This window comes from Lepisosteus oculatus, chromosome 10 (assembly GCF_040954835.1).
Source record: "Lepisosteus oculatus isolate fLepOcu1 chromosome 10, fLepOcu1.hap2, whole genome shotgun sequence".
NCBI lineage: Eukaryota > Metazoa > Chordata > Actinopteri > Semionotiformes > Lepisosteidae > Lepisosteus > Lepisosteus oculatus.
In genome coordinates, this window is record NC_090705.1 from 28,479,464 (window position 1) to 28,493,543 (window position 14,080).

The 14,080-nt window shown below is 35.9% G+C and overlaps 1 protein-coding gene across 2 annotated transcripts in view; it reads right to left on the reverse strand.

Annotated features, from left to right (window-relative positions):
- The window catches only part of chn2 (chimerin 2), a 127,368-nt gene that overhangs the window by 15,388 nt on the left and 97,900 nt on the right, over window positions 1-14,080 (reverse strand). For both annotated transcript variants that reach the window (XM_006635808.3, XM_015357548.2), the window contains 2 exons: window positions 6,737-6,814; window positions 795-879 (listed from right to left, as the gene is read on the reverse strand). In XM_006635808.3, coding sequence (XP_006635871.2) covers window positions 795-879; window positions 6,737-6,814 — 163 coding nt within the window. The remainder of the gene's footprint in view (window positions 1-794; window positions 880-6,736; window positions 6,815-14,080) is intronic.

A 14,080-nucleotide genomic window follows, 5' to 3' on the forward strand; every position in this document is an offset into this window, starting at 1 on the left:
AAGACTAATGGGAACATAGATGGAGCGAAGTACTGGAAAGCCTTAGAAGAAAACCTGTTTCAGACCTAAACCCAGGACAAAATTAATCTTTCTGCAGGTCAACGAGTCAAAGCTTAAGGACAAAACTACACTGGAGTTGCTTAGGAAGAAGGAAGTGAATGCCCTTGAGTGGCCAAGCCAAAATCCTGACTTGAATTTTACTAAGATTCTGTGGAAATACAGTACTTGAAAATGTCTGTCCATAAGCAATCCCAAGCAATTTGAAAACACTGCATTTGTATGAAAACAAACACTGAAAAGCAAATCTACCAAGTAAAATGGCCAAACACTGCACTAAACCAATGTGCAAATTTGGTTGAGACCCAAAAAGACTAGTGGATGTATATGATGCCAAAGATGCTTCAAGCAAATATTGAGGTCAATGGTATGAATATTTATGCAATCAACATCAGTTGATGTTCACTTTCAGTTTTTTTCTCATTAGTGTCCACTGACATTTACTGTAACTTAAAAAATATTTCTTAGAAATCTTAATTCAGAGTATTCAAGTTTTGAATAAAATATAAAGTATAATGTAAATGGGTCACTATAGGAAGGGTCTGAATATTTTTGCAAGGTGTTGATTGTGCACTCCATGTATTTTAAAATAGAACAGAGATAACTACTAAATACCTATATAAAATTAAACCAAAACTACTCATTTTTCTGAACCTATTTTTCAAAGTGATTTGTTTTTCGTTTGTCTTTACAAAAGCAGGCTGTTGGCTTTGTAAATATGAGTGTAAGACCATTACCTGAACATCTGACTCCCTGAGCTATTAATCCCCACATGAAGTTGGCACAGTATTCACACCAGTGTGGACCTCGAAACGTGTGGACCTAAGAGCAGAGAACACAGAAAACAGGAGGCTGAGAGACAGATGGTCTGGCAGATGGAACACACAAAGGACAACAGAAGCAATCTACACAGAAGGAATTTCATTGCCAAACAGTGATGACTGTGTGGGTATTCTATTATTATCTGCCTTTGAACTGATCAACACTAAAAAGAACTTTCTCGTAATTGTGTATTTACAGAATGCTATGCTGTCACAAATGCAGATGAAATCTTTACAGAAAGTACTTCTTTTTCAAGACCATACAGAGAAGCAGAAACACCCCAGAATCAAATGATTAATTCAGTTTCTTGTAGTCTTTCTACCGAAAAAAGGGTCATTTTAGAACAAGCAACAGAGCCCAAAACAAGTTTAAATCACTGAGGACATAAATCAATTACTCTTCTAAACAGGGAACTTATTGGGTCACAATTATTTTTGTTTCTCATTTAAATTTTGAGCTTGTTAATGGTTTTAAAATGTGTATTTAAATCTAAAAATATTTAATTATGTCCAGGAAAATTCTAAAATTAGATTAGCCTACTTAAGGATTTGAAGAAAGAGTGAATTTAAAAACAAAGTCACAAGTAGGCAAATGTAGCTGAAAATTTGTTTAAAAAATGTATCACACAGTCAAGTTTGTTTTAGGTAACATTTTAATAATCAACTTCAAAATGTCCAACTTCAATAAAAAAAACCAACTTAAAAATCTCACTAAGGGTAAAAAATAATACTTGAAAGATTCGAAATAAGCATTGCTGCCTTGCAGCCCTGAGGCCCTGAGGCCCTGAGTTCATTTCTAGACCTGAGATGTGCTGTCACACTTCAGTTACATAACCACCTCATGACAAACAACCTTTTTGAACCCCTCCAATCTAGCTTCCGTCAACTTCACAGCCAGAAACTGCCCTGGTGAAAGTCACCATCGATCTTCTAATAGCTTCTGATTCTGGTTCTCTTTCTATACTCCTGCTTTTGACACTGTTGACCATAACATCTTACTTTCTTGTCTTGAGACTGTGCTTGGAGTTTCTGACACTGCCTTCAGATGGTTCAAATCTTACCTCACTGATCGCTGTCACTTTGTCTCTCTTAATGGGTACAGGTCTGAAAACGGTCTTGTTACGTCTGGTGTTCCTCAGGGCTCAATACTGGGCCCCTTGCGCTTCAGCATTTACATGTTCCCTCTTGGTCAGCTTTTAAAATCACATGGCCTCAGCTTTCATTTTTACACTGACAATACTCAAATATACATCCATACCAAACCTGACACTGATGTGGCTGTCTCTATTCTATCTAATTGCATCTCTGACATAAAAATTTGGATGACTCAAAACTTCCTTCATCTTAATTGCGACAAGACTGAAGTCATGCTTATTGGTACCCCCCATCAACTTCTTAAAGCCAATCCTGTAACCCTTTCTGTAGATGGCTCTGTACTTGAGCTTCAATCAAAATTGAAAAACCTTGGGGTTATATTAGATTTTGGCTTAACATTCGACCACATATGCACCATACTGTCAAAACATATTTTTTTCACCTTAGAAATATCGCAAGACTAAGCCCTACGCTATCATTAACTGTGGCTGAAAAGCTGATCAACACATTTGTATTTTCTCGAATTGACTACTGTAATGCTCTACTCGCTGGGGTATCTAAATCTACTCTGAACAAACTGCAGCATGTCCAAAATTCAGCAGCCAGAATCCTGACCAGGTCTAGTGCAAGTGTTCACATTACTACTGTCCTGGAGTCCTTGCACTGTCTTCCGGTCAAATTCCGTGTAGACTTTAAAATCCTAATTCTCACCTAAAAGGCTCTGCATGGCTTGGCACCCCAGTACCTGTCTGAACTATTATCGCCCTACTCCCCACCTTGCAACCTCCGCTCTTCAAATTCTGCCCTCCTTACTGTCCCCCAAGCCCATCTACATTGTATGGGTGACAGGGCCTTCTTCTGTTATGCCCCAAGCTCTGGAACTCTTTGCCCAAGGATATGAGAAAGTCACTCCTTCAAATCCAGACTCAAAACCCTCTTCTTCAGAAAAGCCTTTACTTAACTGGTTCCATTCTTCACCCCTCTGCTCTTCTTAGTACCACCATCCACGGTCTCCTCTATATATTGTAATTGTGTCTTATCTTGAGTATTCTCCTTATTTATTGTTGTATTCTTCTTATTTATTGTTATTGTCATCCTGTAAAGCGCTTTGAGAAGCCACCTTTAAAGGCGCTATATAAAATAAAGTTTATTATTATTATTATTATTATTATTATTATTATCTGTGTGGAGTTTGTATGTTCTCCCTGTGTTTGCGTGGGTTTCTTCCGGGTGCTCAGGTTTCCTCACACAGTCTAAAAACATACTAGAATGTTAACTGGTTTCTGGGAAAACTAGCCCTGGTGTGAGTTTGTGAGTATGTCTGTCTTTGTTTGCCCAGTGATGGACTGGCTTCCCATCCAGGGTGCACCCCACCTTGCACCTGTTGCTTGTTGGCTCCCCCATGATCCTGATTGGATGAAGCAGTTAGAAAATGGATGGGTGACTGGATTCAAAATGGCGAATAGTACTATCTGAAACTTTTAACAATATGAAATAACATAGAATATATGAATCAATATAAGTATTTATCATTATTACTTTATTATTCTACAGCAGGATTGAGAAGCAAAAAGTGGTTCACTTAAACATAAGAGCACACAATTCGTAAAACATTAAATGTTATAATTCTATACTGTTGTTAAGGAGATTATGCAATTAAAGATCTTAATTAAACTAATAGATGAAAATAGGAATAGATAACAGAATAGATTAAAATTAAGGAACCCCCCTGGAATGGTAAATGCTACATTGCAAAAGAATAAATACATTAAATGCACCTTTTATTTGCAAATTTGCAAACCTCATGACAGTACTTTTTTTATTTCTGTTCTCACAGTTTTTTGTATAACCGCTTTGTGATTTTCAACATTTAAGATACTCTCTTAAATCAAGTGCGCCGACATGCAACAGCTGGTGCTTTTGTGCAAGTTAAACCTGCGATACGCTGGGGTACCATAATTGATTTAGAAAACACAATAAAAAACCCCAACTATTTCCAACTAGAAAACCAGGCAAACTCTATAACTGTTCAGGCAAAATCTATAACTGTTCATTATGTCCTTTCAGAGACACACTTTTAACACCTACAGTAGTTCACAAGCCAGCACAAAAAATGTATTTAATGACAATCATAACTACTAAAGCAAACAAAAAAAACACCTAATTTAACATATGAGACTATTCTTTGGAAGTCAATTATGTATTGGAAATAAGGGTTTGTGCAACCCCTCTTTCATCCTCTGTCCAAGTGAATTACTGCAAATGAGTAAACATGAAACGCCAAATGTCATTTTTGTTTATGTTTACTGAAGCACACCTAAGATGCAACGCATTTGCCTTTTAGTTTGCAACTTTTATAAAAGAAAAAAGAGCAAGAATGTGCACAAGAAAAGAGCTAAGGTAAACATGTTTTTTGACATGCTATTATTTCTTTTTGCAGGAAGGTGGACATACTTCCTGCAAAAAAATGATAGCAGATATACTGACAGTAAGGAGGAAACAGAGCCTAAGTTATCTTACTGTTATCTCCAGTTAATGTTAGCAAACACTGATTCTATCAAGAGCATGTATCCTTTAGCTCTACTGAACAACTGTGCCACATGTCTCTTGCAATGAGTAATTATTTTGATGTACATGATAAAGAAACCTATTTTACTCCCCTGTTATGGAATATGGGGGATTCCATAATGGGGAATTAAAATAGGTTTCTTTTTCTTTAAAAATGGTATTCATCACAGGGCAGTTATACCACCTGATCTCCCTAGAGGTGACAGGTTAGTTCCTATTGTTAAGGCTTGCTTGAGCAAATTAGAAAAAAACTTGGGCCATGTCCTTAAGGCAATTGTAAATAAGGCTATTTTCTTGTACTACCAATTTCAATGTCAGAACTGCCATATTTCCTGGTGTTGTGTTGATTTCGACAGACAGACACTATATGATTGTTATTCATGTTTCTTGGAAAAAAATTAATTGTTACCCTCATTAGATGACAACAGAAACCTTGTTGAGGTTTCCCTAGGTGTTTACCCATATAACTACTTGCCCAATATTCAACTGGGCTGCAAAGTTGCATCTAACGTAGATCAATAGGACATGAGTAAAAAAATCCCTTCAGAAGAAAGTAAGTATTAAACTGTTACAATAAAGTATGAAGGTTTTGAGGCCATAAGCATATCTACTGTCTACCTCATCCTGGGAAGAAGTATTTTTGTTGTTCATTACTTTCACGTTATTTTATCTGTTTCTGACTTTTTAAGTTTTTTAAAAAGAATTTTTGTGCACTGCTAGGGTAATTATAGCAAGAAGGGTACAACAGTCCATCACAAGATGACCTTTTAGAAAACTGTTATATGCACACCACTTATGTTCGGTGTCTATTTTGCATGCCACCTAAAGTATTTGTCTAGTGCTGCAGTGAGTGTATCCAGGCCTAGAGTCCTCAGGTTACATGACTGTTGTCTACAAGTGCATTGTTCAAAGTGTTTATGAGAATGACAGCTTTTTCCTACTTAGTAAGGTAGAAGATGAAGCTCATCCAAAATTATTTCTGTCTTGCAGAGACCCGCTTTTCATTTTAATGGTTTAATAAGAGCATGTTTGTATGTCCATGTTGTGATCACACAAGGGTTTTTTCCATGTGTTCCAGTTTCTTCCTACAGCAGAAAAATATACTGGTTCCTTAATTGGCTTCAGAAAAATCTATCCCTAGGCATGAGTGTGTGCATGTCAATATGTATGCCCTGTGATGGACTGGGCTCTCATCCAGGGTGTACCCTGCTTTGAGCCTGTTGCTTGTTGGGATAGGTTCTGGCTTCTTGCAACTCTGAGTTTGTTAGAAAACAGATGGCTGAATACTTCTTATTAATGCATATTGTATGTGTTATTGTAATATGTTTTTCCGAAATAAATGATAATGTGTATGAGATTTAGATGTACAGTGAGTGAAGGAGAACTGAGTACAAGAGACAATTAAATCATTTTTGTCATTCTGACTTTAACAGCAGATATTTACAACAAAGGAATGACAAACGTTAACATGAAGAATGACTTCAGGGATATCACAAGTAAATCCTGTTCCATGGGCAGATAACTACAACACACAGACACCCTGTATCATTAAAGATGTGGGTAAGAACAGCCCAGCCAAGTAAGATGGAACAAACAAATTTACAGCATCATGCCGTCAGTAAAAAATAACATACACCAGTGTTCCTCTAACAGCTAACATGTAGAGCTAACATGTAGTGTAGTGTGTTAAAGAGACTTTAAAGAGACAGTGTAATGTAATGTCTTAAAGAGACTTTAGACACATTATTTGTAACTATCTTGAATAAAAATGTTGATTACTCATAATAAGACCACAATAAGTACAAAAGTGACTTATCAGCAAATAATTAGTAATACTTCAAGACAAATTTCATTTGTAAAGCTAGAGTTTCATGATTTCTAATTACAATGCAGAAAGAAATGCAACAAAAAGATTCAAATCATACTGCAGTTTGATGCATTTAGTTTTCAGCAAAAATGTAAAGTTTCAGGAAAACATGGAATTGAACTGAGAAATGAAGCATGAAATGTAGTACTGCATTTTTTATAGTCAGAACAATACATTATTAATCATCACAACTGTCATGGTCTATTCACATACAGTATTACACATAGTCAGTGTATATACCATGTATATAAGGACGTTCACATAAAAAAAACTCTTAAGGAAAGTGAAAGGTCAGTGATGTATATACAGCAGGAAAGGAGACTCTTACCTTAAAGTTGTGAGCCTTCTCATAGTTAAAATTATTTTCATTTTCCTTTATTGCAGCCCTCTTGACCAGGGACGTAACCTGTGAAAAGGCAAAGTGTTTTAGAGGTTTCCATACCAATGTTCCTCTACCACTCACTTTCACCCCCAGGACCATGGCTAACAGATACTGCTGTTTTCTGTCTCGTTTTGACTTCTACAGTATCTGGCTACAGTTCTGCTCACTCTGTAACCACAGCTCCTCCGAGTGCAAATCTTTTGGGTCCCAGAATCTATCCATTTCTTCCCTTAAACAGTGAGGCTGACATCACTTAGGTCTGTAAACCCTATTCTAAAAGCAGTCAGCAAAGTTGTAGCAGCTGTGCTCCATTCTGCTGAGACCTCTGGCATGTGATTTCAATAGGCTTTCTTAGGAGATGGAAGGGGTTTCTGCATCTGAATAAGGAAGAGTCCGTCTTGAAGTGAGCTTTTAGAGGAAAAGTGTGCCTCAGACAATAGCCCACATTCATTCACTGAACAGAGAAAAAATATAAAAAGAAATCCACAGCAACCGTATCTAGACAGACGCTAGACCAGAGCAGTACAGGCAGGGGGTAGCAGCTCAGCTCCCTGAGAGCACAACAGCATTGAAAAGCAAGATCAATTCTACTTGGTACCACATTAAAGAAATGCAGTGTAATCATTCAAAGAAGAGCTGCATCCAATTATTCTATGGATCAGACCCAGTAAGCTTTAAGACAATCTGGTCTAGGATTTCAAGAGATTTAACAGCTTAAGCCTCACTCACAGTTTTATATTCTAGTGTGGAAATCCCTATCAAAACAGGTCCATATTAGAGAAAGAATTTATTTAGTGTATGTGGTTACGCCCTTTGAAAAGCAGTATTTCAGAGCTGGGACACTGTTAACTTTGTTCTTCCTGACAATTTTCATATTCAGAAAATATCAGAACATATTCAGAAAATATCAGGAACGTTTTTTAACAATAAAATGGATTTCAAACAATAGCCATACTGTATAACCAAAGAAGTGTTGCCATTTCAGATTTTAAGTGGGATACTAAACATTTTAAACATTTTAAATCAGTTTTTAAGCAGCTAACAAAAAGTTATTATAGTGATCTGCACTATACTGCAGTAAACAGCATAGATCAGTTATATCCACAGCCAAACTTCCTACTCCTTTTAAATGTAGTACCTGTATGCATTCAGACAAGAGAATTACCATATTTCATACACAGACCACCAAAGGTACCATAAGTTACAGTATGTGTAATCTTGATCCATTTCACACAAGCATCTTATCTTAATCTTTTATAGATGACAACAACTATTGGGGCCCACTAAGGCCACTAGGCAACGACAAGGGGTCCCCCTTAATGTGCAACACATCAGTTTTTTAATTGGCATGTTCACAACTGTGAAACCAGAATTCCCTTCAGTGGCTCTTTTTGTTGCTGCTGTTATAAGTTGTAGTTCAAGTTGATTAGTTACAATTGTTTTGCAGTAAATGTGTCAATCGTTGTCTGAAGGTATTTAGACTAAACCCTGTGCGTAGCCGGAGAGATGAATAGTACAGTCTAGAAAAATAGGGTATCCAAATTGCTGGGCGAAGAGAAGTCTGGGGGCCGTAAGCAATGAGTTTGTACGTACTATTTATGAGTAATATATGTACTACAGTACTCACGTACTATGTGTAAGTCCCTCACACCTGAAGAAGGCTTCACAGCCGAAACGTTGTGTTTTCTTTCTTCTCTTTTCAGCATGTAAAAAACCTATTGTTCCTTTGCAGACTACGCATGCTGACACAGCTACCCACCTGACGTAGTTACAGTATATGTGTTGGAAGGCGCTCTGTTTTATTAACAGACATTTCGACCCAAAGAAGTGTAGTATAGTGATATAAATGTGGGTCATGTCATCCCCATTATACAATGTGCTTATCGCAGAAATCGTACTAAACTAAAAATAAGACACAAGAAGAGCATTATTGGACAATGTTGTGAGGCTCTGGTGGAATTTCTCTGTAAACTGAAGACTTATAGAGGAGACATGTTGTATATCGCCTCTTTTTACACTTGTAAGAATATTCCAATGTTAATGGGACACGGAAGATATTATTAATAACTTTTTAAATCTGAAGCTGTTAACTCTACTTCACACCTGCATGTCAAGATCACGGTTTCAAAATAAAAAAAACATCAAACCTTTGATTGGATGAGAACGCCATGATTGTTTCGCAAGTATGTGAAACATGACAATTTGTTACAGTTACCATCAGGAGAAAAAAAAGTTAATTTTTTAATTTATTTGTGGCTGCTGCAGTGGCTTGCAATGGCTGGATAGTTAACACTTCCCAAATGCTTTGTTAAGTCTGTCCGTGGGGGGAAGGGGGGAAGGGGGGACTCCAAGGTACGCTGGGCAAATGTTCAAAGTAAAATTCTTCCACGAGGGGGGTACCTTTAAAGTGGAGACGACGGCACTGAATTTTTTTGGCATGCCCTAATTTTTAAGCCCTGGCCAAATATGAAAACAGTATGTACAGTAATAATTCAAACTGAATTAAAAACTGAATTGAACAGGATGAATTGAACTGAATTGAACAGGATGTGCATTTATTAATTATAGAAAAAAAAGCCTTTCTTGATTTCTCTAGTTTTAGTTTCTCTATTTCCCTTTAAAAGAAACTATTATTTTAAAATGCAGAGTACTACATGGCCAGTATTTACATATGATATTTTGTGATTTAAACAAATTAACACAAGCAGTTTTCGAGGATTTAAGTGTTGGCTGAGTTATTACAGGATGTAAGACTAGAGATGTACTGTAGATAGGAAAAAGATAATTTGGGGAAAGCTGTGGAATACACTGATAACAACATCACTTACTAATAGGGTTAGGCATACTTTTTACAAAATGACAGTAGATGTTATAGACTGCGGTGGAAGATGATGAAGATAACAGATTGTATGTTTACATAGATACTGAAATGAGGATTGTATTTTAGATTTTGTGTAGTTGCTAGCATTGAACTGTGTGTTGGATGCACATGAAATGAAGGAATGGGCAAACATAGCTGATGCTGATCCACAGCGCCAGCATCTTACGATGTTTATATTTAGAGGCAATTTGTTTAAATAACTAACTAGGTATGGATACTGATGTGCAAGAGAGGTGGAAAGGCTGTTTCCTTAAGCCAGCACTATAAAATAATTTATCCTCAGTGAGATGCTGCCATTCATAGTGGGTTTCTAACACTGTGTTCCATCCACACAGTGCCTTTACTTCCATCCATTTTCTAATCTCTTTATCCAATACAGAGGTTTCGGATCCTATCCCAGCAAGCAACAGACGCAAGGCAGAATACACCCTGGACATAGCGCCAGTCCATCACAGGACAGACAAACAGACACAAACACACACATCCACCAGGGCCAGTTTTCCCGTAAGCCAATTAACCTACCAGTATGTTTTGAACTGCGAGGGGAAATCATTTCATAAATATGGAGAAAACTTATGGAACTCAGAGAGAACATGCAAACTCCACACACACAGGATGGCAGGAATTGAACCTAGGGCCCCAGTGCTGCAAGACAGCAATGCTAACCACTTTGCCACCATTAGAAATAGATGGATAGCTTAGTTATCTTTCTACTTCACAGGCTTGCACGCATGATTTAATGTTGAAAGGCGCTGAGACATCTGGTACTATCGTCTTATTTATGAAAAAAAACATAAAAAAGCATTCTAACAACTGTGCCATCCTATTCCTCAGTAAATACATTTTATTTTTATAGACCGTTAACATTGTTAGCAAAATATTTTGAATTATATTTTACCCTATTTTTTCTTTAATTTTGTATTTTACTTATTTTCTGATAGTCAGATTTAATGTATATTTGAACAATGAAAATATATTTTTACAAGATGCGGGGAAAAGTGCAACAATTTATTACAGTGCTAAATTTAATATTTTTGATTACTAATAGTAAAAAACTTACAGCGTACACAACGATTCTAAGCTGATCATGAAGAAAAAAAATTACCTGTTTTTCACACATAAAAAGTGGTTATTAACTATTTAAACCTATTTTTATAGCTTTTAAAGTCATGCAATGTCTTAGTTAAGCAGAAACACATCATTGTATCTTATTTTTTATATATTTTTTTAAAATTAAAAAAATCATTTGCCCAGCCTAAGGGTGGTGGGGTGCTTTCATTGACAGATGACACTCCTCCATATGCTTAAGTGAAAAATTAATAAAAACGCCAATGTAAACATCATATTTACAATTTGTTGAAAATAAAAAAATAAAGTTCTCTAAAGCTTTCTCAGTCAAGAATGAGAATTCAGGTAGGGAGCTATGTAAGCATGTGTAGGTAGCAAAAGATCAGATAAACAGGGAAGAAAACGCTTTCAGAGAAAACAATGTTTCAGGTGTGAACAATACAGATACCCAATTCAATTCAGCATAAACCACACCCTGCCCCCACTGTGATTAGAATATACACAAATAAAGCACTGAAAGCTTTACAGTAGATGATCAGGTGTTTCGCAGATGTAAGGATAGTTCTGTACGTAAATCTGGCTTTATGAACTCACACCTGGGATTCGATTAATTCAAAATAATGTTTTAAAAAAAAACTGCACCATGTACTAGATCTTGTTTATATTAAAGTTATATCACTGGGCAGTGGTGGACAGTGTACTATTTTGTCAGCAACCTGCTAATCTGCTTAACACCTGTAGAAAACTTCTATCTGTACGGAATGCGTGTTGCGTTTACAAAATTAAAGTGTTCCAAATGTTTAATTAAGAATTAAAAAGAACTTACAGCTTACACAAAGGCTCAAACTACAGTATGGAAAAATGAGTGTTATGAAAAAACGGAACATTTGATTGCTGGTTGCCTTATATTAATTTTTAAAAATGAAATAAAAAATTAGATACAATGACATGTTCCTGCCTAACTCAAACATTGCGTGACTTTAAAAGCTGTAAACAATGGTTTAGATAGCAGAAAGTCACCTTGCTCTTACAAGCGGCTCTGTTTTTGATAACACAACACCACTTTGTCTGTCCACGGGGACTTTTCCTTCTCTTCTATATTCTCATGTACATGTAGAATAGGCGAACCTTCCAATGAAACAAACAAACCTTCCTCTCACCCAAGACTTGCAGGAAACAGTCGAAACTCACCACACCCGCACTGTTAACTTGATCAACCATTTTTACATGTTCCTTTTAACTACATTGCTGTCAATATTGTAGCAATAGACAAAATGAAACGCTTGGAGTTTGTAATGTAGGGCGCTCTGAATGAGTTAAACTTTGATGCAGGACAAATAAATGTATTTCCCACAAGCTATACTGTAGTGGCAGTACTGTAGCAATTTGAAATTATTCATTGTTATTAATAAATCACTTAGCTTCAAACATGTTGTGATATTTAGAAATATAAAAAATATCAATATAGTGTCCATAATATTTGCTATTTTAATTTTTCAAAGAAATGTTTATTTGTTAAAAGAAATCTCATGGTGACAGCTGGGCTCAAACCCCCAACCTCCAGCATGCATAGCACATGCCTAAGCCATTACACCGCACACATAGTCACGGGTGAATGAGTTAAACTGATGCAGACATTTACAACGAAAGTCTACTACTGTGATAATTTGAGCTGTATGAATACAATTATATAGATACGCAATTGCATATTATATTCCCTATTAATAAAATTCTAAAAAGTATGTGTTTTACTGCATAACGAGCATAAGTATTTACAGAAAAGGTTAAAACATTATAACATTTTACTAAGTATATAAACTTAATATACTCAGAAGAAGCACATAAAAACTTTTCCAAAATAACCACAGTATGTAACCAAATGAAAGACTTTGATGCTTAAAATGTTTAGGAAAAAAGTGGAATACTGCTGTGTTTTTTTTATTTAAACTATCAATACCAGCCACATACAGTTTACATAATATGTTGCTAAATTAATATTGTTAATGACCTTCAGACACATTTTGCTAAACTTCTTTTAATGCTCAGGTGCTAAAAATTCCCTTTAGCTGTAAAATTCCATAAAAATATTTAATATTAAGCAGATTAAAACATGCACAGTAAAGAGATTAAATGATTAAATTGTTTCACTAACAACCAATGCACCACAGGTGCCCCTCTTGGTCATTTTGGCCAGCCAATCACGTACTGCGGTACAACGCGGCGAACTGTGGGTAATTTAGAGAATTACAGGGTTGTACCGTGCATTTTGAGTTGCTGCATCTGTAGTTCATAAAATCCCACTATACGATGCACTGAACATCTTACATCCTAAAATTTTATAGATTATGAGCTGGTTACTGGACATGAAACATAGGGTACAGGAAAGGAGTAAATCCTAAGAATGTGTGCTATAATTTGTTGTGTACCTCTGTGATCTGTACTAGGACTACTGCTGTTACTACTTCTTAATTTATATAAATAATCTGGTGCAAGTAACAAACTAACCACATTTTCAGATTACCCAAACACTATTAAAGCTGCAAAAGATGTTCTAAAAGTTCCCAAATCTAGTACTTAATAAACACTTCATAGTCAAAATTAAGTATTGGTGCATGTTTCAGAAAATATTCACATTTACAAAACATTTCCATGTTCCCTATTTCACCTTCCAAAAAAGAATACTTTGCTTACTATTACTGAAGGCTTGTTATGGGGGCACCAAAATGAATTTCTTAGCAGAAATTAACATTACATACACATTTTGGGTGCCATTACATGAAAAATACTTCATATAAATTCTTGATAAAAGCAGATTCCATTTTTGTAGAAAACTTTATTAAAGGGGAACTGTGGTTCCAATTTCTCACACTGGTTATTAAATTTTAGATAAAATAAATTCATTGATGTAATAGAAAAAAAAATTCGAATTAAGCACAAAATCGTGAACTTTGTTAAAGTACTGTATTCTCCATGTTTTTGCAAACTTGCATTTGAGTTCAAAAGAATTGCTACATAACACAGCCATTCCTGCTCACTAGTCACTGTAATGACTACTGTAATGTGATGTGCAGTACAAGAGAGTAAAGGCTGAGCAGCAGACATTTCGCCACAGAAATGTTCCAACATGATCTGCATGCAGAGTTAACAAGTAAATAGTATTTGTCAGCAATACCATCTTCGAGAGCAATATTTCTATTAGATTAAATGAGATGTATTCACAAGCTTTTTCTTTAATATGTAATCAGGGCACAACACATCACCAGAAGTCTTGATGGTTGCCTCATTCTGAATCGCATATGTGAATAAATATATATATACAGTATAAAACCAAAAAAATTAGG